We start from the raw sequence: 26,431 nt of genomic DNA, 5'->3' as shown, positions 1-26,431 counted from the left end.
GGGAGTGTGTAGTCTTAGCCACTGGACCAGCAGGGAAGTCCTTGTTTGACCTGTCTTTAGATTTTGTATAACTTAGGCTTTTGACACACACAGACATTTAATTTTAGGTGGGCTTTACATGTTTACAAACTTTACATGTCTGACTTCTTGACTTTGTGTCATGGTTGGAAAGACCATTCCTCATTTCAGAATTATGAAATAATTATCTCAGATTTCACCAAATGTTTTTTAAACTTTTTATTTTGAAATAATTATAGAATCATAGGTAGTTGCAGAATTAGTATGGAAAGGTCCTATATACCCTTCACTCAGTTTCCCCCAGTCACCAGGAATTTTTAGTTTCATTTTTTTAATGTTTAAATTTTTGATTCATCTGAAGTTTTTTTTGGTATGAGATGTGGATTCCAGTTTTTTTCCAATTGGTAACCCATTTGTCTAACATTATTTACTGTCAGTTATATTTTCCCCAATAACTGAAAATGCATAGGGACTTCCCTGGTGGCTCAGTGATAAAGAGCCTGCCTGACATTGCAGGAGACACAGGTTTGATCCTTGGTCTGGGAAGATCCCAAGACCCAGCACAGCCAAAAATAAAAATAAATATTGAAAAATGTATATGTCAATCATATGCTAAATTCCTGAATGTACTGGTTAATTTTTTCAAATATTTAAAGTATCACAACCAGGGAATTCCCTGACCGTCCAGTGGCTAAGGGGCTTCCCAGGTGGCGCAAGTGGTTAAGAATCTGCCTGTAAATGCAGAAGACATAAGAGATGCAGGTTCAATCCCTGGGTTGGGAAGATTCCCTGGAGGAAGGCATGGCAATGGGACTGCAGTATTCTTGTCTGGAGAATCCCATGGACAGAGGAGCCTGGTGGGCCATAGTTCATAGGGTCACAAAGAGTTTGACATGGCTGAAGTGACTTAGCATGCACCCATGCCAGTGGTTAGGACTCCAAGCTTTCATTGCTGAGGGTCCAGATTCAATCCCTTGTTGAGGAACTGTGATCCCACAAGCTGTGAAGCAAATAAATAAGTAAGTAAGTATCATAACATGAAGAGACACTAAATGCTCAGTGTATATTTTCCCATGAGCTACATGTTGAGATGACCAGAGTTGACCTTGTTTCAAAACTATTCTGGTATAATTTGGCCTGTTGGTCTAGAATTAACTTTGTACTGTTGTGGGTTGTGCTGGGATATAGGTAAATAATTCACTCCTTGGCCTCCAGGAGTTCATCTTAGCTTATTGATCCCAATCTGTTAAAGTAAGGCCTTTAGAATACGTAGTGATTAAGGTGAACCACACAGTTAATCTCACAAAACCTTTCTGAGGGATGTATATTATCTCCATGTTGTAGATAGGAAATAGAGATTTAGAAAGATTAAAATTGCCCAGACGCAGGTCTAGAGCAAGTGGGCAGAGCTCAGATTCTGGCCTTGTTATTAGCATTATCCCACATTGTTCTAGGACATGCCTCAGACCTGCTGGAAATGTCTCTTTACTCCATCAGTCTAAGATAAAAACTGACATCACTTCTAGGATGCAACTCCATTGTTCCCTCTTGCCTTAGCAACCCTAAGTCACCATTTTTAGTTCTTGCTTTCCAATGAAAAGGCTAAGCAAAGACATAACTTTTCCAAGGTTATTCTGGTTTCATTCTGAATAATGCTAAAGGAAAAACAAAATACTCATCTGCTTATTGAGTTATCTGAATTTAAGGAGTAGATTTAGATAATTCTTAAATTATTTCCCAGTTCTGTGATTCCAGATATATGTTTTTTATCTTGCTACTTGTTTTCCATAGTTTGATGTGCCTGTATAAAGAGAGTGAACAAAAGCATTTAAAGAATGAGAAGTATTTTTATGTGGGTTATTTAGAGGGAAAACATGCTAGAAATTCTTTAATCCAATTAAATCACATCTGTTAGGGGAAGTCCCGTAGGCTGATTATTGTATAATATAATAGCAGTCTTGATTTCAGTTCATTACATTAGCTTGCCAGGGTATGTTTAAAGTTGTTCAGTCGCTAAGTTGTGTCTGACTCATTGGAACCTCATGGACTGTAGCACGCCAGTCTCCTATGCCCTCCACTATCTCCTGGAATTTGCTCACATTCATGTCCATTGAGTCAGTGATGCTATCTAACCACCTCATCCTCTACTGCCCTCTTTTCCTTTTGCCTTCAATCTTGTCCAGGTTCAGGATCTCTTCCAATGAGTTGGCTCTTTGAATCAGGTGGCCAAAATATTGGAGTTTCAGCTTCAGCGACAGTCCTTCCAATGAATATTGAGGGTGGGTTTTCTTTAGGGTTGACTGATTTGATCTCCTTGCAGTCCAAGGGACTCTCAAGAGTCTTCTCCGGCACCACTGTTTGAAAGCATCGATTCTTTGAGACTCAGTCTTCTTTATGGTCCAACGCTCACATCTCTACATGACTACTGGAAAAACCATAGCTTTGACTATATGGACCTTTGTCAGTAAAGTGATGTCTGTGGTTTTTAATATGCTGGCTTCGCAGGTGGCACTAGTGGTAAAGAACCTGCCTGCCAATACAGATTAGACATAAGACACATAGGTTTGATCCCTGGGTTGGGAAGATCTCTGGAGAAGGAAATAGCAATTCATTCCAGTATTCTTGCCTGGAGAATCCCATGGACAGAGGAGCCTGGTGGACCATGGTTCATAGGGTCGCACAGAGTCGGACATGACTGAAGCGACTTGGCACGGTACAGGTTTGTCAGAGCTTTCCATCCAAAAAGCAAGTGTCTTTCAATTTCATGGCTGCTGTCACCATCCGCAGTGATTTTGGAGCCCAAGAAAAGGAAATCCGTCATTGCTTCCACTTTTTCCCCTTCTATTTGCCATGAAGTGCTGGGACTGGATACCTTGATCTTAGTTTTTTAATGTTGGAGTTTCAAGCCAACTTTTTAAAGGCCGCCACTTAAAATTCTCTATGTGCTTTGAGTTCAAAGTTATCAATTCACACACCCTATACGGTCCACTTAAAATTTCTGTTAGTTGCCGTGTAGTGCTTGAGATGCTTTTCATGGGATAGAGGTTTAAGGAGAAGTAAAGCAGGTGAGTGTCCAGCTCTGAAGTTTCCTCTTACTGTCAAGAATTATCACTGTAGCAAAGTAAGGTCTTCCAGATGATGAGAACTTCCAGAATGGCCCAGTTCTCTCGGAAGTCATGTCTGTGTGTACTCTCTATGGATGGTCCTCACACTGGCTAATTTTGATATCTAGATACAGAAGTCATTTCATATGTTTGGTAGCGGGGAATATATTCTTAGGGTCTAGTGAGCCATACCCAAAGCTAGCCATACCCAAGAAACTGATTTCTAAACTAGAATTCCAAGTCATTCATTTAAAATTGGTCATATATATAGACAAAACCAATATTGAGTAAATGTGCAAGTGGATAATCCTGCTCAGGAGATCCAGGTCTACATGAGAAGATTGTTTGTTAAAAGTAAAGCAAATATGTCTGATTCCATTCTCCTCTCTAGAGATGATTATTTTAAATCCTTCGTTCACAACACCCTTCTCTGTAGGGCTGGGAAACCTAGCGAATGCTTTACAAAGTGTGTTGTTGAGACTTTGAAGTGACCTCTGTTTTTCAGTTTGCATTCAGTTTTACATCACCTTCACTAATTTAAACAGAACTATCACAACCTTCAGGCATACATACCTTGGAGATATCAAGGGTTTGGATCTAGACCACCCCAATAAAGTGAGTATGGAAATAAGTCACAAGAATATTTTTTTTCCCAGTATATATCAAAATTAGGTAACATCAAAGATCACTGATCTCAGATCACTGAAAAAAAATACAATAATAACGCAAAAGTTTGAAATACTACAAGAATTGCCAAAAGTGGCATAGAGACACAAAGTGAACCAACATTGTTGGAAAAATGGCGCCAACAGACTTGCTTAATGCAGGATTGCCACAAAACTTCTTTCTGTGAAAACACAGTATCTGTGAAGCAAAATAGAATATATGATGATGAGACAAGGTATACCTATATTTTGATGAACTGCTAAACTTTTTCCACAGTGGCTGCACCATTATACAATTCCAGTAACAATGTATGATTGCTCCTCTTCTTCCCTGGTTATTGTCTGTCTTTTTGATAATCGCCATCCTACTGGCTGTAAAGTGGTTCTCTGGTCCACTTCTAAATCCCCAGGATAATCCTGGACCTGCTATGGTCTTAGTAAATGTTGGTTGACCGGCTAAGTTTGTTTTGACATCTTGTGTCTCTTACCACACTGGAAAGCTGTGTGCTGCAGTGAATAAGCACAGACCTGAGTCCTGTTGAACTTTGAATACCTGCTCTGTAACATAATAACTGTGTGATTAGGGACGAGTCTCTTAAGCTTCAGTTTCCTTATCTGTGACATTAAGATTGTTGTTGTTCAGTGACTAAGTCATGTCCAACTCTTTGTGACCTTGTGGACTGTACCACCAAGTTTCTCTGTCCTCCACTATCTCCTGGAGTTTGCTTAAATTTGTCGGTGATTGATAAATTTGCTTAAATTCACCATTGAGTCGGTGATGCTTTCTAACCGTCTCACGCTCTGCCTCCCCATTTAGATAATGATGCCTTTTCCCTAGAGTTGATATGAGGGTTAAGTATTGAATAGATAATGTGAGTGAGATCCCTAGCATAGGACTTGACCCAGAGCCCTTGATAAGTGGGCAATTGTTATTCTCTTGGATAACATGGGTACCAGCTTCCCCTCCTCCTGGACCTCAAGAAACAGAAGCAACGGTTGATTTCAGATACATCTAATTGTACTGCTAGTGGTAAGCTGGGTCAGCTCCCTTTCTTTCTTTATAAAATCTCCCTGCAAATCTACTCCCAGAATCTGTTAACACTTCTTCAGTTTTTGAGCAAAAACAACTGAGGTCTGATGAGATAGTTGATTGTCATTTGTGATTTTGCTTCTTCCTTGGGAATTTCTGCTTAAGCTTTAACCAACCCATTTCTAGATTTGCTTACTTCTCTTAACTCATTGTTAAAAGGGCATTCCTTTCAGAAGCACCAGTTTTAAAAACTTTAATAAAAGCAGCTTTTTAATTGCAAAAATCCCCGATAATGAGGATTCCAGTTTGGCATGAGTTAGTTAGGGCAACTGTGAAAAGTCTTTCTGACCTTTGTCAGAGAAGTTGTTTTAGCAGAACTTGTTGCCACCTTGCTTCTGAACCTCTTGGTTAGTTTATGAAAGCAAAGGAACTGCTTTCATCTGAGACACACTGTGGCAGAGTTCCCTTGGCAGGAAGTCCTTACAAATCTCATACATAGTGGTTACAAGGGAGACCTTGGCATTTTGTCTTAATCGTTTGTGCTTTATGGTGATTTCACGATTATTTCAGTGTTTTCAGCTGAGAGTAAGTCTGTACAGGAAGTAACTGTGACACACTTGCCCTTCAGGATATTCAGTATTCAGCCTTACTCTGTCCAGGCATCGCGTTTTTTGTGTTTTTTTCCCGTGTTTGTTTCTTCTGGCTGCACTGGACCTTGCTTGTTGCGCATGGGGCTTTCTCTAGTTGTGATGAGCTGGGGCGACTCTCCAGTTGTGGTGCGTGGGCTTCTTACCGCGGCGTCTCCTCTTGTTGCAGATCACAGCTCTAGGCATGCGGGCTTCAGTCATTGGGGCGCCTGGGCTCAGCAGTTGCGGCTCACGGACTCCAGAGTGCAGGCTCAATAGTTGTGGCACTTGGGCTCAGTTGCCCCACAGCATCTGGGGTCTTCCTGGACAAAGGATCAAACTAGTGTCCTTTGCATCACAAGGTGGATTTTTAACCACTGGATCACCAGGGAAGTCCTAACTGTCAAGTTGTATCTGCCTCTTCCCTACTTTACAAATCCTTGTGTGCTATACACCTACACTAACTCTACTGAGCGACTGAACTGAACTGAATTGAATGGTCTTTTAACAAGCATCCCCTAAGTTCCTGAGTCCCCATTTCTGTTAGCAGAAAACATATGATAGGAGCAAAACCAAACAGTTGATCACTTTTGAGGTTAAGAGGGAGGGGAGAGGACAGGTGGAAAATAGCTTTCTGGAAAGAGAGAAAGAAAGAGAGTTTTAACATTTAGAGTAGTAGGGAGTAATGAGAAGTGAATTTGAATGGGGAGGGCGGAATCAGATAATGGAGCTGAGAACTTGGGACTTGATATGGTTTATAATGGGGAGTCACTGTAGGTTCCTGAGAAGGGAGAAAATATATCAATAATAGCCTGATTTTTTTTCTGGTACTTATACTACCCTAAACATGAATCTAACGGGGTTAAAAGTGGAGGCAGGAGTTGTCCCCACACAACTGCAGTAACACAAGGTGAAGTGGAGTTTGGGTTATTAGTGTGAAAAAGGTGGAGAAAGGCTTCATCTAAAAAGAAAAATCAAAGTAACATGTAGCAGTTTGCAAGTTAGAGGTGAAAGAGCACAGTCAAACATGAGTCTGGTGTTTTATGTCCGAGAAAAATCAAGCCATTAAGAGTAACACTGGATAAAGAAGCCAACCGGTAGAACATAGAAGTTGGGCAAGATGAGTTTCTTTTGGGATTAGTTAGGTTTTATGTGACAGTGGAATGTTCAAGTTATAATGTTTATGGGCAGTTGCAAAATAGTGGCCCCTGGCATGCATGGAAGTTTAGATCAGAATGTAGATTTGAACGTTATTACCAAATGACTTACAGTAGGAATAAGAGCAGGTAGATAACAAGACAGATTGAGGGCAGAAAGCCCCAGTGCAGGAATGTGAAGAAAGGAACCTGTAGAACAAAATGATAAAGAACTGACTGGTAGAAAGGCATGAGGCCGGTTAGAAAAGTGCTGTGTTCTGAAAACCAAGGTCAGGGTTTCAGGAAGAAGCCATAATTGTGGGATGGCAGGGAAATGAGTATAGATAAAAACTCATGAAAAGCCTTTGAATTTAGCAAAAGGGGACTCTCTTACCTCTTCACATTGCGCCTGTGAGCGAGGACATCTTTAAGCAAGAGGGACAGTTAACTGAGGACAGTCACATCCTTCAGTCCATGAAGCACCCTTTAGAGACAGTAGGATCCAGAATCTTCACCATGATGAATTATAGTATGTCAGATCTACTTAGGAACAGTTCCTCTCTCTTATCATATGCCCAGCCCTTATTTTTTCCATTTGGCTTATGCTCCAGCGTGGCCAGGGCCTTGTTACTGTGGTTATTGATTTACCAACAGAGGCTTCAAACAGTTAAACTTTTCCCTATCACAGCACATGTCTTATGATGAAAATTAAATATATGCCAAATAATAAGTTTGGCTCTATTGTCAAACTTATTGGCAAGGTTCGTTTTGCTACTCTGTGCTTTTCCAAGTTTTTATTGTTTATATTTCTCATTTTTCCTTTTTTCTAGAACTTCTGTTAGATTAACGTTGAGATTAGAAGCATTCTCCGAAGAGAGTAAAGGAGAGCTAGTGTCCTTCAAAGGGTAGGATGACAGTCACAACTGGGAAGGGATTTTACAGACTAATGAAAAGAGGCTGCATTGTTACCATCCTCAGCCTTCCAAGAACTCCATGAATGAGGTTTGACTGAGATGTAAGATCAACACACTTGATCTTACATGAGTCAAGGTTATATTCCTAAATTTTATTTGGAGGAATCACAAATTCTCCACCTCAGAATTAACTAAAGCTAAGTTAGCATACTGTATATATACTAAATATACATAGTATACAGTACATAATATTACTGTTGTTTACTTGCTCAGTTGTGTGCAACTTCACGGACTGTAGCCTGCCAGGTTGCTTTGTCCATGGGATTTCCCAGGCAAGAATACTGGAGTGGGTTGCTATTTCCTTCTCTAGGGGATCTTCCCGACCCAGGGATTGAACCTGCATTCCTGCACTGCAGGTGGATTCTTTACCACTGAGGCACCTAGGAAGCCCAAATAATAATATGTTTCAGTTCAGTTCAGTTGCTCACTCGTGTCCGACTCTTTGCGACTCCATGAACCGCAGCATGCCAGGCCTCCCTGTCCACCACCAACTCCCAGAGTCCACCCAAACCCATGTCCATCGAGTCGATGATGCCATCCAACCATCTCATCCTCTGTCATCCCCTTTTCCTCCTGCCCTCAATCTTTCCCAGCATCAGGGTCTTTTTCAGTGAGTCAGCTCTTCGCATCAGGTGGCCAAAGTATTGGAGTTTCAGCTTCAACATCAGTCCTTCCAATGAACACCCAGGACTGATTTCCTATAGGATGGACTGGTTGGATCTGCCTGCAGTCTAAGGGACTCCCAAGAGTCTTCTCCAGCACCACAGTTCAAAAGCATCAATTCTTTGGCACTCAGCTTTCTTTATAGTCCAAGTCTCACATCCATGCATGACCATGGGAAAAACCATAGCCTGACTAGATGGACCTTTGTTGGCAAAGTAATGTCTCTGTTTTTTAATATACTATCTAGGTTGGTCATAACTTTCCTTCCAAGAAGTAAGCGTCTTTTAATTTCATGACTGCAGTCACCATCTGCAGTGATTTTGGAGCCCAGAAAAACAAAGTCTGACACTGTTTCCACTGTTTCCCCATCTATCTGCCATGAAGTGATGGGACTGGATGCCATGATTTTAGTTTTCTGAATGTTGAGCTTCAAGCCAACTTTTTCACTCTTCTCTTTCACTTTCATCAAGAGGCTCTTTAGTTCTTCACTTTCTGCCATGAGGGTGGTGTCATCTGCATATCTGAGGTTATTGATATTTCTCCCAACAATCTTGATTCCAGCTTGTGCTTCCTCCAGCCCAGCGTTTCTCATGATGTACTCTGCATATAAGTTAAATAAGCAAGGTGACAGTATACAGCCTTGACATACTCCTTTTCCTATTTGGAAAAGGAGTCTGTTGTTCCATGTCCAGTTCTAACTGTTGCTTCCTGACCTGCATACAGGTTTCTCAAGAGGCAGGTCAGGTGGTCTGGTATGTCCATCTCTTTCAGAATTTTCCACAGTTTACCGTGATCCACACAGTCAAAGGCTTTGACGTAGTCAATAAAATAGAAATAGATGTTTTTCTGGAACTCTCTTGATTTTTCGATGATCCATCGGATGCTGGCAATTTGATCTCTGGTTCATCTGTCTTTTCTAAAACCTGCTTGAACATCTGGAAGTTCACGGTTCACGTATTGCTGAAGCCTGGCTTGGAGAATTTTAAGCATTACTCTACTAGTGTGAGATGAGTGCAATTGTGTGGTAGTTTGAGCATTCTTTGGCATTGACTTTCTTTCGGATTTGAATGAAAACGGACTTTTTCCAGTCCTGTGGCCACTGTTCAGTTTTCCAAATTTGCTGGAATATTGAATGCAGCACTTTCACAGCATCATCTTTCAGGATTTGAAATAGCTCAATTGGAATTCCATCACCTCCACTAGCTTTGTTCATAGTGATGCTTCCTAAGGCCCACTTGACTTCACATTCCAATTGTCTGGCTCTAGGTGAGTGATATCACCATCGTGATTATCTGGGTCGTGAAGATCTTTTTTGTACAGTTCTTCTGTGTATTCTTTCCACCTCTTCTTAATATCTTCTGCTTCTGTTAGGTCCATACCATTTCTGTCCTTTATCGAACCCATCTTTGCCTGAAATGTTCCCTTGGTATTTCTAATTTTCTTGAAGAGATCCCTAGTCTTTCCCATTCGGTTGTTTTCCTCTATTTCTTTGCATTGATCACTGAGGAATGCTTTCTTGTGTCTTCTTGCTGTTCTTTGGAACTCTGTATTCAAATGGGCATATCTTTCCTTTTCTCCTTTGCTTTTCACTTCCCATCTTTTCACAGCTATTTGTAAGGTCTCCTCAGACAGCCATTTTGCTTTTTTGCATTTCTTTTTCTTGGGGATGGTCTTGATTCCTGTCTCTTGTACAAAGTCATGAACCTCCATCCAGAGTTCATCAGGCACTCTATCAGATCTAGTCCCTTAAATCTATTTCTCACTTCCACTGTATAGTTTTATATAATATATATATGTATATATAATTATATAATTTTTAAACATACGTAATATAAATATAGAATATATATGTATGTTATACTCTAATTTAAATGTTCATGTCTTCCTTTAAGCCATGATAATTTCATTAAATGGTCGCAATTCAGATGAGTGAAATATAAGTAATCTTATTTCTAGAGTTAAAAAGAGAAAAAAAAATATAATTGACCTTTAATGAAAATAACATTCCTCAAGTTTTTCAGAATCAAATCCCTTTAATGAAAATAACATTCCTCAAGTTTTTCAGAATCAAATCCCATTAAAGGAGATCTTTTGAGAGATCAAGTATTGCATCTCAGAAAAAGGCAAAAGGCACAAATAAATCCAATTAAACTGCAAGTAACTGAGAAGTTGACCTTGTCAAGTGAATTATTTACAGATAAATATGCCTCATTTCCTTATACTTTAACTTAATTTGAAGTTGAGAACATTGGACCTTCCTGCTAGCCAGTGCAACAAAGTGTCAACATTAGCTCTGATCATTTACTTGACTGATGGATTGATTGATTCATACCGTGGACATTTATTTCTTGCCTTCCCTCCCTTGGTTTAGTTCTGTGTGAGATGTAAATTTGTACATGACACCCCTCTCACTACTCCACGAGAACTTACTAGAGTTTTAAGTGATGCAAGACATGTCTACAAATTAAATGTAGTGTGATAACTAACAAATATAGAGGTACAGGTACAAGCAGGAGTGAGAAGCAAAATAATTCACAACAGTGGAACATGAATGTCCAGTCCACCAGACAGAAAACCACCCATGAAAACTGACCTAGCTGTCCCAATGCACCAGAGTCAAATATCAGTACTGGTTATGTGTACTGTGCTGTAGGACTGCATATAATTTGGATAATTCCACAATGGATTCAGCTGAATAATAATATATAAAGTGTTATCACTCAGCTGTATTCGACTCTTTGAGATCCTAACAATTACAAGTGTGTGTCCAGCTCTATACTGTCTATATTTATGGATTTATAGTGTGTTATCTGTATCATCAGAGACTGGCACAAGATAGCCCCAAAAAGCAGACATGTAGGAGTCACTGAGTGGACTCTGGGAGTTGGTGGTGGACAGGGAGGCCTGGCGTGCTGTGGTTCATGGGGTCGCAAAGAGTCGGACACAACTGAGCGACTGAACTGAACTGAAGAGTCACTAGTTTCTATGGTGTTGCAAAACATGCTTAACTTATCAATCATGTTTGTTTAAACAAACAGAAAAAATCAAGATTAGCCTATCCTAAACACCCATCACCAGGATGAGCAGAGAGCACTTAGATGAGTGGGCTCCCTGTTGGAGCTTCAGTTCCTGTTTGAAATGCCACTGAAGAGTGATCTCTTCAAGTCACAGTTTAAGCAGACATTGTTTCTCAAAGCTAACCTCTCTTTCTTCCTTGTGGGTTAACAAGTCTTCTGCCTTTTTCAGACTCATCCCTCCTCCCTCAAGCCATTGTTGTTCAGTCACTAAGTCATGTCCAACTCTCTGCAACGCCATGGACTACAGCACGCCAGGCTTCCCTGTCCTTCCCAGCCATCTCATCCTCTGTCATTCCCTTCTCCTCCTGCTCTCAATCTCTCCCAGCATCAGAGTCTTTTCCAATGAGTCAGTTCTTCGCATCAGGTGGCCACAGTATTGGAGCTTCAGCTTCAGCATAAGTCCTTCCAATGATTATTCAGGGTTGATTTCCTTTAGAATTGACTGGTTTGATCTACTTTCTGTCCTCGGGGCTCTTGAGTCTTCTCCAGCACCATAACTCAAAGGCTTTATGCTGCCCTTTCACCACACAGGAGACACTCTCCATGGCTGCCTAAGGCCACATCAGCCACCTGCTCCCTCTCTACCCAGGCAGCTGAGTCTGATCCCTCTCCTCTCTGTTTCCTTAATCCTACTTGGCACCTCACCAGGGCTTATTGCCCTTTTCTCTGAGATCTGCACGAATTGCTTTCCCTCTGACTCTCCCCTTTCCCAAGCCTGAAACATGCTCTTCTGTGCTAGGAGACATGGAAACTCCCAAGGTTTCCTTCCAGATCTCTTGTCTAGGCCCTTGAGTTCTTCTGCATGGCTATGTACCTAAGCTTTTATAACTCAGAATCTAGGATAAAACTTTCTGGTTTTTTGCCTTCTCTGTTGTGTTTCACTCCCAAGGCGATTTGCATAATCTAGGTGATTAAGGAAATGCCAGTCCGTTCTAAAGGAGATCAATCCTGGGTGTTCATTGGAAGGACTGATGCTAAAGCTGAAACTCCAATACTTTGGCCACCTCATGCGACGAGTTGACTCACTGGAAAAGACTCTGATGCTGGGAGGGATTGGGGGTGGGAGGAGAAGGGGACGAGAATGAGATGGCTGGATGGCATCACCGACTCGATGGACATGAGTTTGAGTGAACTCCGAGAGTTGGTGATGGACAGGGAGGCCTGGCGTGCTGTGATTCACGGGGTCGCAAAGAGTCGGACATGACTGAGTGACTGAACTGAACTGAACTGAAGGAAATGCCAAAGAGAAACACAAATCTATATATGAAACATTAAAATAAAACACAAAACCCTGTATGGTAAGTGTCAGGAGTATGATGTGCTTTTTGCTTCTGCTCTGTGTGTGTGTGTCTGTGTGTGTGTGTATGCATATAATCCCAATACACACACATATATGGTAATTAGCAAAATTGAACATCTATCCTTTGAAATAAATTTTCACTGATTCTGTTCACATTCTCAACTTACTTTATTTAAGTTTGAATTCATAATAGACGATGAAGAGAAAAAGGATTTAAAATAATATGCTGAGGGCTTTCCTGGTGGTCCAGTGGTTCAGAATCTGGGATTCCCCAATGCAGGGGACAAGGGTTTGATCCCTGGTCCAGGAAGTCCCCACGTGCCATGGAGCAAGTAAGCTCGTGTGCCCCAACTGCTGAGCCTGTGTACTACAACTCCTGAAGCCTATGCACCCAGAGCTCACACTCTGCAATGAGAAGCCTGCCGTGGGAGGCCCAGGCACCACAACAAAGTTGCCCTCGCTCGCTGCAACGAGAGAAAGCCCACGTGCAGCATCAAAGACCTAGCACAGGCAAAAATAAATAATTAAATCTTAAAAAATATATGCCAATACAATAATGTAAAGTAATTAGCCCCCAATTAAAATAAATAAATTTTTTAAAAAATTTAAAAAAGGAAAAAAAAAATGCCGGAAAATACACATCCCACTTAGTCACTTCAGGCTGCTATACATATATTCCACTAATGTTGCTGCTGCTGCTGCTAAGTCACTTCAGTCGTGTCCAACTCTGTGCGACCCCATGGACGGCAGCCCACCAGGCTCCACCATCCCTGGGATTCTCCAGGCAAGAACATTGGAGTGGGTTGCCATTTTCTTCTCCAATGTGTGAAAGTGAAAAGTGAAAGTGAAGTCGCTCAGTCTTGTCTGACTAGTAGCGACCCCATGGACTGTAGCCCACCAGGCTCCTCTGTCCATGGGATTTTCTAGGCAAGAGTACTGGAGTGGCTTGCCATTGCCTTCTCTGTCCACTAATGTTACCATAGCCCTAAACATTTCTGGGTTTGTTCCTTTGCAGTTTACAAACTATAAATTGAAAATGTTAGTAAATTATGATTAATCCCACCTCCACTTCCCCCATTCCAACTCCACTTATCAAGACGTAGCTCAGCTTGAACCACTGACTTTTGTAAGTTAAGTCGCTCAGTTGTGTCTGACTCTTTGTGACCCCATGAATCACAGCACGCAACTATTCTTAACTTTTGATTCGTTCTGGGCATGATTTTTAAAGCAGTAGACAAGGACTTTTCTCCTTTAAAGCCAATAAATGAAATTCTGAAGAACTCTGATGTTGATTTGTAAAGAAAAACTCAAAAACTGCTTTGAACAGCAGTATCACTGAAATGATATAATTGCTGAAATGATTACCCTGAAGCATGTTATTTCAATGAAAAAATATTGGTAGTTTACTTTAAACCAGTGGTTCTCAACTAGGGATGACTTTACATTTGGTAACTTCTAGAAACCTTTTTGATTGTCTCAGCTAGAGAAGGAGTGTTCTTGGCATTTGGTGAGTGGAGGCCAGGGTTGATGCTGAGAATCCGGCATTGCTCAGGACAATTCCTCATAACTTGTTTGGCAAAAATATCAATAAAGCTGATGTTGAAAAACCTTGTTTAAACAAACAAATGATCACTTTATAGTCTTTCTCACATTTTAATACACTTAAAATTTTCTGATCCCCTTACCCCAGCCTCAGGAAGTTCAGATGTTTTGTTTTCACCCTGCTGCCCTGTTTCCATTACAGACCTCCATCTCTGCTTGTACCTTCCTACAGGTCATTTCAGTTTATGTGTCCCTGAGCAGGGTCTGCAGCTATCCAGATCTGTTCTTGCAGATCTGATGTCTGACTTCTAAAGCAGAAATCAGTGGGGAGCCCAGGGCCTCCCAAATATCAAAAGAGAAAGGGAGAACCATATAGCCCTTCTTGGATGACAGGCGTGCCCTGGGAAAGCCAGATGCTGAGTTTACCCTCCTTTCCCTCAGGGAGTGTCCCAGTATATTTTGCAGGGTTTGGATAAATCCCAATACATGAAGGTTCATGTTGAAGTAGTTGGCAAAGGTTTTCAATTTCTGGACTCCTGCCAGGTACTTCCCACCACAGGCAACCCTATGGTCACAGCCCCATCTGAGTGAATTTCAGAAAGAAGTCCTCAGCAGAATGCTGCCCTCTGAGTCCTATTGGCAGATCTCAAAGTGATCAGATCCCTCAAATTCATTAGGTGTCCTGGTGTTAGTATATATGTGGCTTCAAAGAACCCCCAGGTAAGCTCTTGGCAGCAGGTACATATATCACATTTGAACTTGACATCTTTAATTTCAGGTCTAAAGAAGCTAGTATTTTTGCCTTTTCATACTGTTCATGGGGTTCTCAAGGCAAGAATACTGAAGTGGTTTGCCTTTCCCTTTTCCAGTAGACCACTGTTTTATCAGAAATCTCCACCATGACCCATTGTCTTGGGTGGTCCTACATGGCATGGCTCATAGCTTCATTGACTTACACAAGGCTGTGATCTATGTGATCATTTTGGTTAGTTTTCTGTGATTGTGGTTTTCATTCTCGAGGCTGTGGGGTTGTAGTTCTTGCTTCTTCTCTCTGCCCTCTGATGCGTGAGGATAAGAGACTTGTGCAAGCTTCCTGATGGGAGGGATTGGCTGTGAGGAAAACTGATGCTTTCGAATTGTGGTGCTAGTGAAGACTCTTAAGAGTCCCTTGGACAGCACAGAGATCAAACCTGTCAATCCTAAAGGAAATCAACCATAACTATTCATTGGAAGAACTGACGGTGAAGTTAATGCTCTGATACTTTGGCCACCTGATGTGAAGAGCCAACTCATTGGAAAAGACCCTGATTCTGGGAAAGATTGAAGGCAGGAAGAGAAGGGGATGACAGAGGATGAGATGGTTGGGTGACATCACCGACTCAATGGACATGAGTTTGAGCAAGCTCCAGGTTATAGTGAAGGACAGGGAGGCCTGGAATGCTGCAGTCCATGGGGCTGCAGAGTCAGACATGACTTAGCGACTAAACAACAACAAAGGAGCTAATCTAGGCAGATTCAGTCTCTACTTCACCATATGATCCAGTCACGAAGTGATACTGTCTGTGCACAACAAAGAGTGAAATTCATGGTTTGTTGCAGGTGCTTCAATAAAATAGAAGCACCAGTTCCCCATCAGTGAGCTCCTGCTTACTCTCATCCTGACACATATATCCAAGGCCTTAGGAGAAGGGCTGAGCTCTGGCAAAGGAGCCTTTTTCTTTTCCCTGATAGCACCTGCCTGTCTTTCCCACCCGTTATGAAGGTGTAGTCATCTGTCTACTGTTTCTGAGTTTTACGTCTCTGCTTTACATGCATGAGAACCCTGCCTATTCTGGCCTCTTCAGACCTGAAATTTTATGCCACTGAGAATTTTAAATCAGTTATTAAGGCCCTAGTTCTGCTATCAGCTAGACGATATCTCTATACCTTCACCACGTAGAATACATTTCTCCCCTTCTGAATGGTACAGTCACTAAAAAATCAAAGGACAGGTGAGAAGGGTGGCTGGATTAGGAGGGGGAAGGTATGCCTGGCTCTAGTCTGGGGGTAGCACTGTATTTACAGGACAACTCAGGTTGCTCCCAATTCATTTACTAACAACTTTCTAGACTAGACCTGACAATGTAATATTAGCACCGAGCCCATCACTGTGTCAGCTTATAAGGAAATTCTCAGAAGTTTATTTAGTTCTAACAAACTAAAAGGATCAGGTTTTCTTTTCATGCCCCATTTTTATATAATGATCCACGTTCCTTTTCCTCTGGTGGGTCCACAAGGGTTAAGGACTGTTGGATAGCAGGTTATCTACAACAAAAGATCAGTGAGAGAGTTCCACTCCAGTAAGCTTGAGCCACCAGATCCCTTTTCTGTCTCTCCAGTCTTCCCTCACTAGTTGGTGGGTATCTGCTTCTGGATATTCCCCCTCACAGACCTTTCCAGTGTGAATTACTCCTCTGATGACCTTCTCCCTCTTCCTCCATCTCAATCTTGCATAGTCTTTTAGATTAGAAAAACCAGCTCTGTTTGCTGCCTGTGAGTATTACTGACCTGCATTAGGCTGCTGTGGTCTCTTTGAGGATTTGTGCTTTAATGAGGGCTGGGGAGAGGAAAATGGCCTGTGTGGAATGAGTAGGGGAAAAAGAGGAGGCCGGGCTTGCCCAGAAAACAGCTTAATACTTTGAAATGTAAGTCCACCATTTGTCCTATAAAATTAGAATCTTTCACTCTGACTCTGAATAATTTAAACAGCGTTATTTTGGCAGTTTAATTAGGGGAATAGTGGCTCGAGGTCTGTTACATCAGTGGTTAAGGTGAGTGGGAAAGGAGCTTTTATCAGGATCTAAAACACTTCTATCAAAACCACTGAAGAACATCAAGGGAAGAATCATGTATAATTTGTGACATACAGCTCTAAAAATGAAAGTAGTAGAGTTTTCTCTAGATTTGTACCATACACTGCCATTCAACTTGGCCGGATGCTTTCCATTTAAATTGGTACAACTTATCTCTACAAATGATAATATCTGACTTTGATTGAATGTTCATTCTTTATCAGATTCTGTGCTCTAAATATCATATATATTATCATATAAATTTCATAAATTTTATATATTATCTCATAAATTCTTCCAAACAGTTCTTTTGAAACAATGAATTGTTTTTTGTTTTTTTATATAATCTTGTTAGGTTGTAAGTTGCCATTTTTCAGATAAGGAGGTTGAACTTCAATTTTGCCCAGGGTCACACAGCTAGTCAGTGGTGGTATTCAGACCAAGGTCTTTGTGATCGCAAAGTTTCTACTCCCACTGCCATATCATACATTTGGTATAGAAACAATCCACAGGAAAACTAGAGTCCAGGCTGACTCTGGCAAAATCCTGGCATCCCCACAACCAATCTTGAGTCTGAACTTAGCTTGAGGACACAAGATATATCAGATCAGAGGTCATGCTGAGATACCATCCTGTATTTGGAGAGCTCCTCTGAAGTGGGCTTCCCAGGTGGCACAATGGTAAAGAATCCACCTGACAAGGCAGGAAACACAGGTTCGATCCCTGGGTCAGGGAAGATCCCCTGGAGAAGGAAATGGCAACCCACTCCAGTATTCTTGCCTGGAGAATCCCATGGACAGAAGAGCCTGGCTGGCTACAGTCCACAGGGTTGCAAAGAGTTGGACAACTAAAGCGACTTAGCATGCCCTCTTTAATAGACCTTTGGCTTGTTTCGTCTTTTACTGAGTGATACAATGAATAAGCTTGAATATATGTCACTGTGCATATGTACATATATCTCTATAGGAAAAGTTTCTAGAAATAGGATTGTTGCCTTAAAAATATGGGTTTATAATTTTTTTTTTAACTGATAATGCCAAATTGCCCTCACCAAGGGTAATACTAATTTGCACTGCCACCAGCAATATGTGAGTTTTCCACAATCCTTCCAACAGAGGGAACACACTTTTGGATTGTGGAAATCTCATACATTGCTGGTGGCTGTGCAAATTTTGGCTAATCTGACTGATAAAATGTTTGGACTTTAACCCATCCAATGCAATAAAATGAAGTATTATAGATTTTTCTTACTATGGTTAAAGTAAAGCACTTTCTATATGCTTAAGAGCTGTTTGCACTTCCATTCCTTGAAATTTGTCTGCTTTATTCTTGGCTTACAGGTGTTTTTCTTATCAGTTTCTAAGAATCCTTAATATATTAGGGAGAGTAGCACTTGTTTGTATTATGAATTGAACATATTTCTTTCTCTTTGTCATTTGCCTTTTTCATTTTTTCTTCTTGATTTTCATATGGTTAAATTTATTAGTCTTCTTTTATGTCTTATAAACTATTAAGTCAAATTTAAAAAGTTTTTTCCTACTCCAGGATTATAAAAGTGTTCTCCCTGTTGTCATCCAGTACTTTCATGGTTCTTTTAAATTTTTATTTAAATCTTTGATCTATTAATACTTGGAGTTTATCTTGGTTTATAATATAATTTTGGGGTCCAACTTTTTATTTTCAGATGACTCTGTAGTTGTACCACACCATTTACTCAACAACTGCTGGTAATTCAAGTGCCTACTGGTTTGAGGTGTCTGTATATCATATTCAGTATATCTTTAAAAGTATACATATATATTATATATATAATATAAAATGGCTTTGTCTTAGAATACTGGAATAAAGTTTAAATTTCTCTGTTGCAGACTTAGAGGATTTATTTTTTTTGTAAAATATACATAATGTAAAATTTACCATTTTGACTATTTTAAGTAAAATTTACCATTTTAACCATTCTTAATTTTAACCATGTTAAGTTCAATGGCATTAAGTATATTTGCATGTTTTGTGCAACCATCACCACCGTCTACCTTCAGAACTTTTTCATCTTCCCACCATATGACTAGAAATCAAACATATTGGTCATTTTATGATGTCCCATTCCTTTGTATGGTGTATGCTGTTTTCAGAGATGTTAAAATTTGGGAAAGTGTATATCTTAGAATTTGTGAAATATGGTACTAAATTCCCAAATGGTTTTGGTATGTTTCTTAGATGTTCTGTTCTGTGCCATTGGTTTCCCTCTTCATATACTCATGTCACACTATTTTAATTACTGAAGATTCAAAATATCTTTTAATATGCAACAGAGCTGGTTTTCCCTCATTGGTCTTCTTTTTCAGAAGACATCTTTTTCCAGCTGTTTTTGTCTATCTGTCCAGGTAAACTAGGCACCTTCCTTTGGATCTTGCAAATCTTCTTTTCCTCCCTCTGTCTACCTCTGCTTCACTTAAATTACATAAACTTAAATACAGAAGAACTTCTCACACCTTCTGCTGCCGCCGCTAAGTCGCATCAGTCATGTCCGACTCTGTGCGACCCCATAGAGGGCAGCCCACCAGGCTCCGCAGTCCCTGGGATTCTCCAGGCAAGAACACTGGAGTGGGTTGCCATTTCCTTCTCCAAGATCAGCTAAAAGTCTGGATCAGAGTATGTTTCTGAAAGTTTATCTTCTTGACTTTGTTCTGGGTTTTTATTTCAACATTGCCATGGGAGACACAGTCCATTCCTGACCCATTTTGCTGCCATAAAAGGAAGATGGGTGCTTCTATGACAGTTCTTAGAATCGCTTACTCCTTTTGTATCTGGTACATAGAATATCAGACTTTTTAAGTGAATTAAGCCTTGTCTTTATGATGAAAAGTCTTAAGTGATTGCAGTTGCATCAGGGTTTATTGTGGTTCACTAATGCATTTACCCTCAGTAGGCTTGTTGTTTTGCCAGTTATTCCTATTAAATTTTTAGCATATTTAATATTGTATTACTAGAAACTTGCCTTTATTTGCATCCATAGATCATAAACCCATCTTTTTTTGTTGTTTTTCAGTAAATCCTGTGGAAAATGGCCTTCAGTGATCTTACATCAAGGACCGTGCGTCTTTATGATAATTGGATCAAAGATGCTGGTAAGTAACCAGATTTCCTAACTGTGGCTCAACCTTCCTTTTTTGATCAGATTCTCGTACTTAATAGGATTTCATTGAAACAGAATGAGAGACTTTTCAACTTAACACTCCTTTACAGACACCCCATATATTGATTTTTTCAAATTTTTATTTATTTGGCCACACTGGGTCTTAGTTGTAGCGTGTGGGATCCCTGATCAGGAATCAAACCCAGGCACCCACATTGGGAATAAAGAGTCTTAGCCACTGGACCACCAGGGAAATCCCCTTGATTTTTATTTAAATTAGTGAAGAAGTATCAAAAATTTCATTGAAGATATATATAAAGAAAGAGGTATTAATACGTAGATGATGCTCAATATGATGTTTGTAATTGTGAAAATAGCTTTATATCCAGGAAAAGGATATGGTCAATACATGGTGGTACATCATTCCAACTCAGTAGCCATTAGAAGTAATTTTAGAGGCACTGTGCTCTTAGGCTTGGTTCTCTCCTAATGCTCTTAAGGGAAATAACAGTTATCACCAACAATGACTCTGTCCAGTAACTCTTGAGTGGGAAGGGCCACAGCCCCCAGGAGTATATCAGAAAGGGGGGGCACTTGCTAGGGTAACCCCTGAGTAATTCTGAAATGCCCACCTTCTCCCATTGCCCATTAAAAAAAAAAATCAGCCATAGTGAGTGGTTTAAAATCATTACATGTAAGCAGGTTATAAAAGACTACCTACCTGTATTTCATACATGCATGCTCAGTGGCTCAGTCGTGTCTAACTCTTTTGCAACCCCATGGACTGTAGCCTTCCAGGTTCCTCTATCCATGGACTTTTCCAGGCAAGCATACTAGAATGGATTGCCATTGCCTATTCCATTTGTGTAGTAGGATTATGGGTATTTTCTGTTTACTTTTCTGTGTCTGTCTACTAGATGTTTGGGGGTTTCTTGTTTTGTCTTTTATTTGTTTGTTTGACCCCAGTATGCAGTGTGAGGGATCTTAGTTCTCAGACCAGGAATTGAACCCTTGCCTCCTGCAATTCAAGTGCAAAGTCTTAACCACTAGACTGCAACGGAAGTCCCTGTCTAGATGTTTTTAAACCACACCAATATGTGTTGCTTTTATAACTGTTATAAAATGTTTTAAACATAGCATTTTTAAAAGAATAGACAAGGAATCAGAACATTCAGAGCTGAAATGGACTTAGATATCATCAAAGCTACCTCCTCATGTTGGTCAATAAGGTCTGACATTTTTTGACCCCATAAACTGCTTCAGGCTAGGTTTCCCTGTCCTTCGCTAACTCCCGGAGTTTGCTCAAACTCATGTCCATTGAGTCAGTGATGGCATCCAACCATCTCATCTTCTGTTGCCCCTTCTCCTCCTGCCTTCAGTCTTTCCCAGCATCGGGATCCTTTTCACATCAGGTGGTCAAAGTATTGGAGCTTCAGCTTCAGTATCAGTCCTTCCAATGAATATTCAGGACTGATTTCCTTTAGGATTGACTGGTTTGACCTCCTTGCTGTCCAGGGGACTCTCAAGAGTTTTCTCCACCACCGCAGTTTGAAATTATCAGTTCTCTGGCACTCAGCCTTCTTTGTGGTCCAACTCTCACATCTGCACATGACTACTGGAAAAACCATAGCTTTGACTATATGGACCTTCCCAACATCATGGTCATTTGTCAGCAGAAAGATCAGAACATAACGTTTTCTGGTTATGATTAGTACTCTGGTATTTTACACTTGAATTCCTTTCCACATATTCACCACCATCACCACTTTAGATTAGTTTGTTACCTATCAGTTAGAATCACATATTCACCAAATTCAGGAGGAAAAAGTGTCACTTCTTGCTACCTAGCACAGTTGAAATTATATATCTGTTTACACTGATGTCAGCAAAGATACACTGTTTCATGGTTGCTATCTTTCTCAGTGGACTTCCTGAATGATTCAGTGGTGAAGAACCCACCTGTAATCCTGGAGACCCAGGTTTGATCCCTGGGTTGGGAAGGTCCCCTGGAAAAGGAAGTGGCGACCCACTCCAGTATTCTTGCCTGGGAAATCCCATCGAAAGAGGAAATGGGCAGGCTACAGTCCTTGGGGTCCCAAGAGTCAGACACAACTTAGCAATTTAACAACTACAAATCTTTCTCAGTAGATTACTAAAAACTAATCTCATTTCACTGAAAAAGGTCCTATAGTTTTGCCCCTGAAGAATGCAAAGGACCAAACTAAAAAGAATCCCATGAATAGAGAAGTTTCACTCTGGTGAATGGAGAGTGAAGGGAATTTATATATACATATTCAATTTTTTCTTATTTTTCAACTTATGTAATGATACAGAGAATGTATAGTTTTCTTTAAAGATCATCTTTCTCTGAAGATTTACAGTAGATCTCATAAATTCAGTATTTAATTTAAATACTATTTTTTGTCTGTTGTAATGGGTTTTATTTATTTATTTAAAAATATGAATATTTTAATTTCTTTTCAAGGTAGAGGTGTAACTTGCTACCTGAATTCTCATGATTTAACCTTGGGAACCAAGTAGATTTGGGTAATTTTTGAAATAGACATGTTTGGAAGAACAGATCACTTGCTATCCAACTCTTGCTACTCATTATCCCCATTGTAAGAACCTGAGAGATTCAATTAATCAATATCCTAATTCAAGAGCCAAATAGATTTAGGTGATGATGAATATCTATATAGTACTTGAAGCACAAAATGTTTTAAGATGAACTACTTCTGAATTCCACTTCCAATTTTATTCATGGGTCAACTCTTTATTTTTGTTATGAATACGTACATTGAAAAGATGAGTAGTATTAGGTCAGAAAAGGGAATGACAAAGGTGAGAAGTGGTTCGGGATAGACAAGGAAAGTCCTGGAAGCAGTGTTGCAAACAGTGCGGGGAGGATGAGAGGAACAGGCAGTGATGCTACTGATCTGAAGCTATGCTAATTTAAAGACTTCAGAGAGGACGGAAGGTATGGAGACGTGTGGTGAGCAGACCTCGATTTAAGTTCTGCCACTTTTGTGAACCAGCTCGGTGATCTTGCGCAAATGATTGTCTGTGAGCCTGTTTCCTTGTTAGCAAAGGAGAGTTGAGACTGGTATCCACTGCCAACCAGAAAATGTACATGAACGGGTTAGTCACTCAGTTGTGTCTGACTCTGCGACCCCATGGTTCCTCTGTCCATGAAACTGTCTAGGCAAGAATGCTAGGTGGATTGCCATTCCCTAATATGCATTAAAGTGCTATGTTATTAGGAAGATCAGTTCAGTTAAGTTCAGTCACTCAGTCGTGTCCGACTCTTTGCGACCCCATGAATCACAGCACGCCAGGCCTCCCTGTCCATCACCAACTCCCGGAGTTCACTCAAACTCATGTCCATCGAGTCAGTGATGCCATCCAGCCATCTTATTCTCTGTCGTCCCCGTCTCTTCCCACCCCCAATCCCTCCTAGCATCAGACTCTTTTCTAGTGAGTCAACTCGTCTCATGAGGTGGCCAAAGTATTGCAGTTTCAGCTTTAGCATCAGTCCTTCCAGTGAACACCCAGGATCGATCTCCTTTAGAATGGACTGGTTGGATCTCCTTGCAGTCCAAGGGACTCTCAAGAGTCTTCTCCAGCACCACAGTTCAAAAGCATCAATTCTTTGGCGCTCAGCTTTCTTCACAGTCCAACTCTCATATCCGTACATGACCACGGGAAAAACCATAGCCTTGACTAGACGGACCTTGGTTGGCAAAGTAATGTCTCTGCTTTTTAATATGCTATCTAGGTTGGTCATAACTTTCCTTCCAAGGAGTAAGCGTCTTTTAATTTCATGGCTGCAATCAACATCTGCAGTGATTTTGGAGCCCCAAAAAATAAAGTCTGACACTGTTTCCACTGTTTCCCCATCTATTTCCCATGAATCCCAACAGAAACAGTGGTGGTGGTTGATGGCTTGCAGTGCATTTCCATGTTCAAATACTTTCAATATAGCATATCTTTTTTGTTTGTTTGTTTCTTCATTCTTTTTCCTGTCGACATCTAGAAGGGTTAAAATGGTTTGTGTTGAGATGCATGCCTTTATGGGAACACTATTGGGTATAACAAGAGGGTTTTTTTTTTTGCTCCGTGTAGTGTAGTATTGATCTCTGAGAACCATTAGGAATCATTTTTGGCCATCTTTGTTCTGTTCTACTTTGCTTATCCTTCAAAGGCCTAAGGCCATGATCAAGTGCCAAGAATTTCAAGTGTATTCTTGGCTTTGGCCCTAATTCTGAATAGACTTCGGGAAACTTACCGATACTCATTGGCTTTCTGATTGTTAGAGAAGTAGGAGGCAGGCATAGTTATTTCAGGTGGAAAATTCCACAGCTACAGAATTTTAAAATGGTTTAATTAATACTTAAGCTATAAGAGGATTTATAATGTTTTGATGTTTAAAAAGCAACTTTCCTTGTTTTTGAATAGTAATGATGACCTTTCAGACTCAGAGTGATCTTTTTGCAAGAAGACAGAAAATGTGCTGCCACTCTGAATCTCTAGTACTTCACAAAGTACCAGAGGTACATGTTTGTTTCTCCTTCCAGCTTCTTCATCTTATTGGCACTTAGAATTTTAAAGGGTGTACCCTTTGAGCTAGTACTGCTACTTAAGAAGAGAACACACTCTTAAAAGCGGTTGATGGAAAAGCTCATTAATATTCTATGTATGTGACCCTAGTACTCCCCTGTACTCACTCTCCAGAACACTCTTAGAAAAGCATTATGGGGCTAGTAATAAGTCAGAACTTCAGAACTGAGATGTGGACTCTCAGACAGCCTGAGCCTCCGTCCTCTGCCTTTATCTGTTGATAGTACTTCAACCCAACTCTGATGCTAAATAGAAGGTATGTGAAACTCTCCCTTCCTTATCAGCCTTTTGTCTCTAAAGAAAACAGAGCACACTTCACCCCAGAACATTTTGCAGTTTGTGAGATCATAGACTGAGGCAGAATTACCTTTAAATATTGTTTAGCAGCTCTCTCTACACCCCTTTATCGAGCCACCAGCCCCATCTGAGTTGTAGATGTCTCGTCAGCTGGAGCCCCCTGCCTCACATGAAAGTGGGCTCCCTATTTGGAAAGGTATCTGCCAAGAGAGAAGGCAGGAAAAATGAGCACTCATCAGAGTCATGGACATATTAAATATTTTATTTGCTCAGTAGGGAGATCTAATCTAAGCAAAGGAATAATCTGAGCAAAGCTTTACTTCTAGTTATATAGAAGATAAGATGGTGGCAGATTGGATCAGGAGACAGAGAAACCACATACAGTTACCGCAGGGCACCCAGCAGTGGGGTACTGAGGGCCTCAGTGTTGCTGAAGGAAGCACTGAACTCCTGGTTTATATCATGGATGGAACGTTCATCACGGTCATCTCAGCAGCTTATTTCAAAATATGAATGCCTGGGGAATTCCTTGGAGGTCCAGTGGTCAGGACTCTGCTTCCACTGCAGGGGTACAAAACCGAGATCTGCTGAAATAATAGTAGCAATGCTTACTGAGCACTTAAGTTTCACCAGGCTCCTTACTTGCAATAATGTGCTGAATCCTCTCTGAGATACATGTTGTTTTGCACCCAGCTCACAGATGAGGAAACTAAGCACAGAGAAGTTAAGTCAGTGACCCCAGTTCACATGATGAGTCTGTTGGAGGGCCAGGATCAGTGCAGGCTGAGAAAGGATTAAAAAGCTGGGTGGTTTGTTCTGTTATTTGCTTTGAAAATAGTATGAAATTAAATGAACTAGCTTTTCCTCAAAGATAAGATTTTTTAAAAAATCTGTAGAACTTGAAAGGCACACTCGGGATTTTTTTTTTTTAAAGTATGTGCTTATAATGTTAAATTGCAGGAAACATGGTTTATTTAAATTATTTCCTTCTGCTTCCTGAGCCAGCCCAGCATGCTTTTCCTGGCTTTTTGTTTTTCCTACTGCTACCAGCGGAAGAACAGAAATATGGTATCATTTGATACCCCCATGTCACTACCCTTACCATCACCCTCCTGTCGCTGAACTAATAAAAGAATGTAATAAAATATCTCTCACTCAGAAATTCCTTTATTGACAAAAACAAAAATCAAAAACTAGTTTTCAACCATTCCTGTGATATCCATTCATAACAGAAACACTTAAAATTTCTTAAAAAGAAAAATAAGAATCACCCATGTTGTCACCATCCAAAGGTAATAATGTTAACATTCTTCTAGAAGCCTTCTTTTAATACTGGTTTTATGTGTTTATTTCATTGGGGATAAAATCTAGAAGTATTAATATGGTTTATATTCATATATTTAAGGTTTGGA

The 26,431-nt window shown here is 40.4% G+C and overlaps 1 protein-coding gene across 2 annotated transcripts in view; it reads left to right on the top strand.

Moving 5' to 3' along the window:
• ELOVL7 (ELOVL fatty acid elongase 7) overlaps positions 1-26,431 on the top strand; it is a 78,090-nt gene that overhangs the window by 29,016 nt on the left and 22,643 nt on the right. For both annotated transcript variants that reach the window (XM_055422019.2, XM_055422018.2), the window contains exon 2: positions 20,016-20,094. In XM_055422019.2, coding sequence (XP_055277994.1) covers positions 20,071-20,094 — 24 coding nt within the window. In that variant the 5' untranslated portion in view covers positions 20,016-20,070. The remainder of the gene's footprint in view (positions 1-20,015; positions 20,095-26,431) is intronic.

Source organism: Moschus berezovskii, chromosome 18 (genome assembly GCF_049115385.1).
Source record: "Moschus berezovskii isolate FMDL1 chromosome 18, NW_MosBer_1.0, whole genome shotgun sequence".
Lineage (NCBI taxonomy): Eukaryota > Metazoa > Chordata > Mammalia > Artiodactyla > Moschidae > Moschus > Moschus berezovskii.
This window is presented reverse-complemented; position numbering and strand designations above follow the sequence as displayed.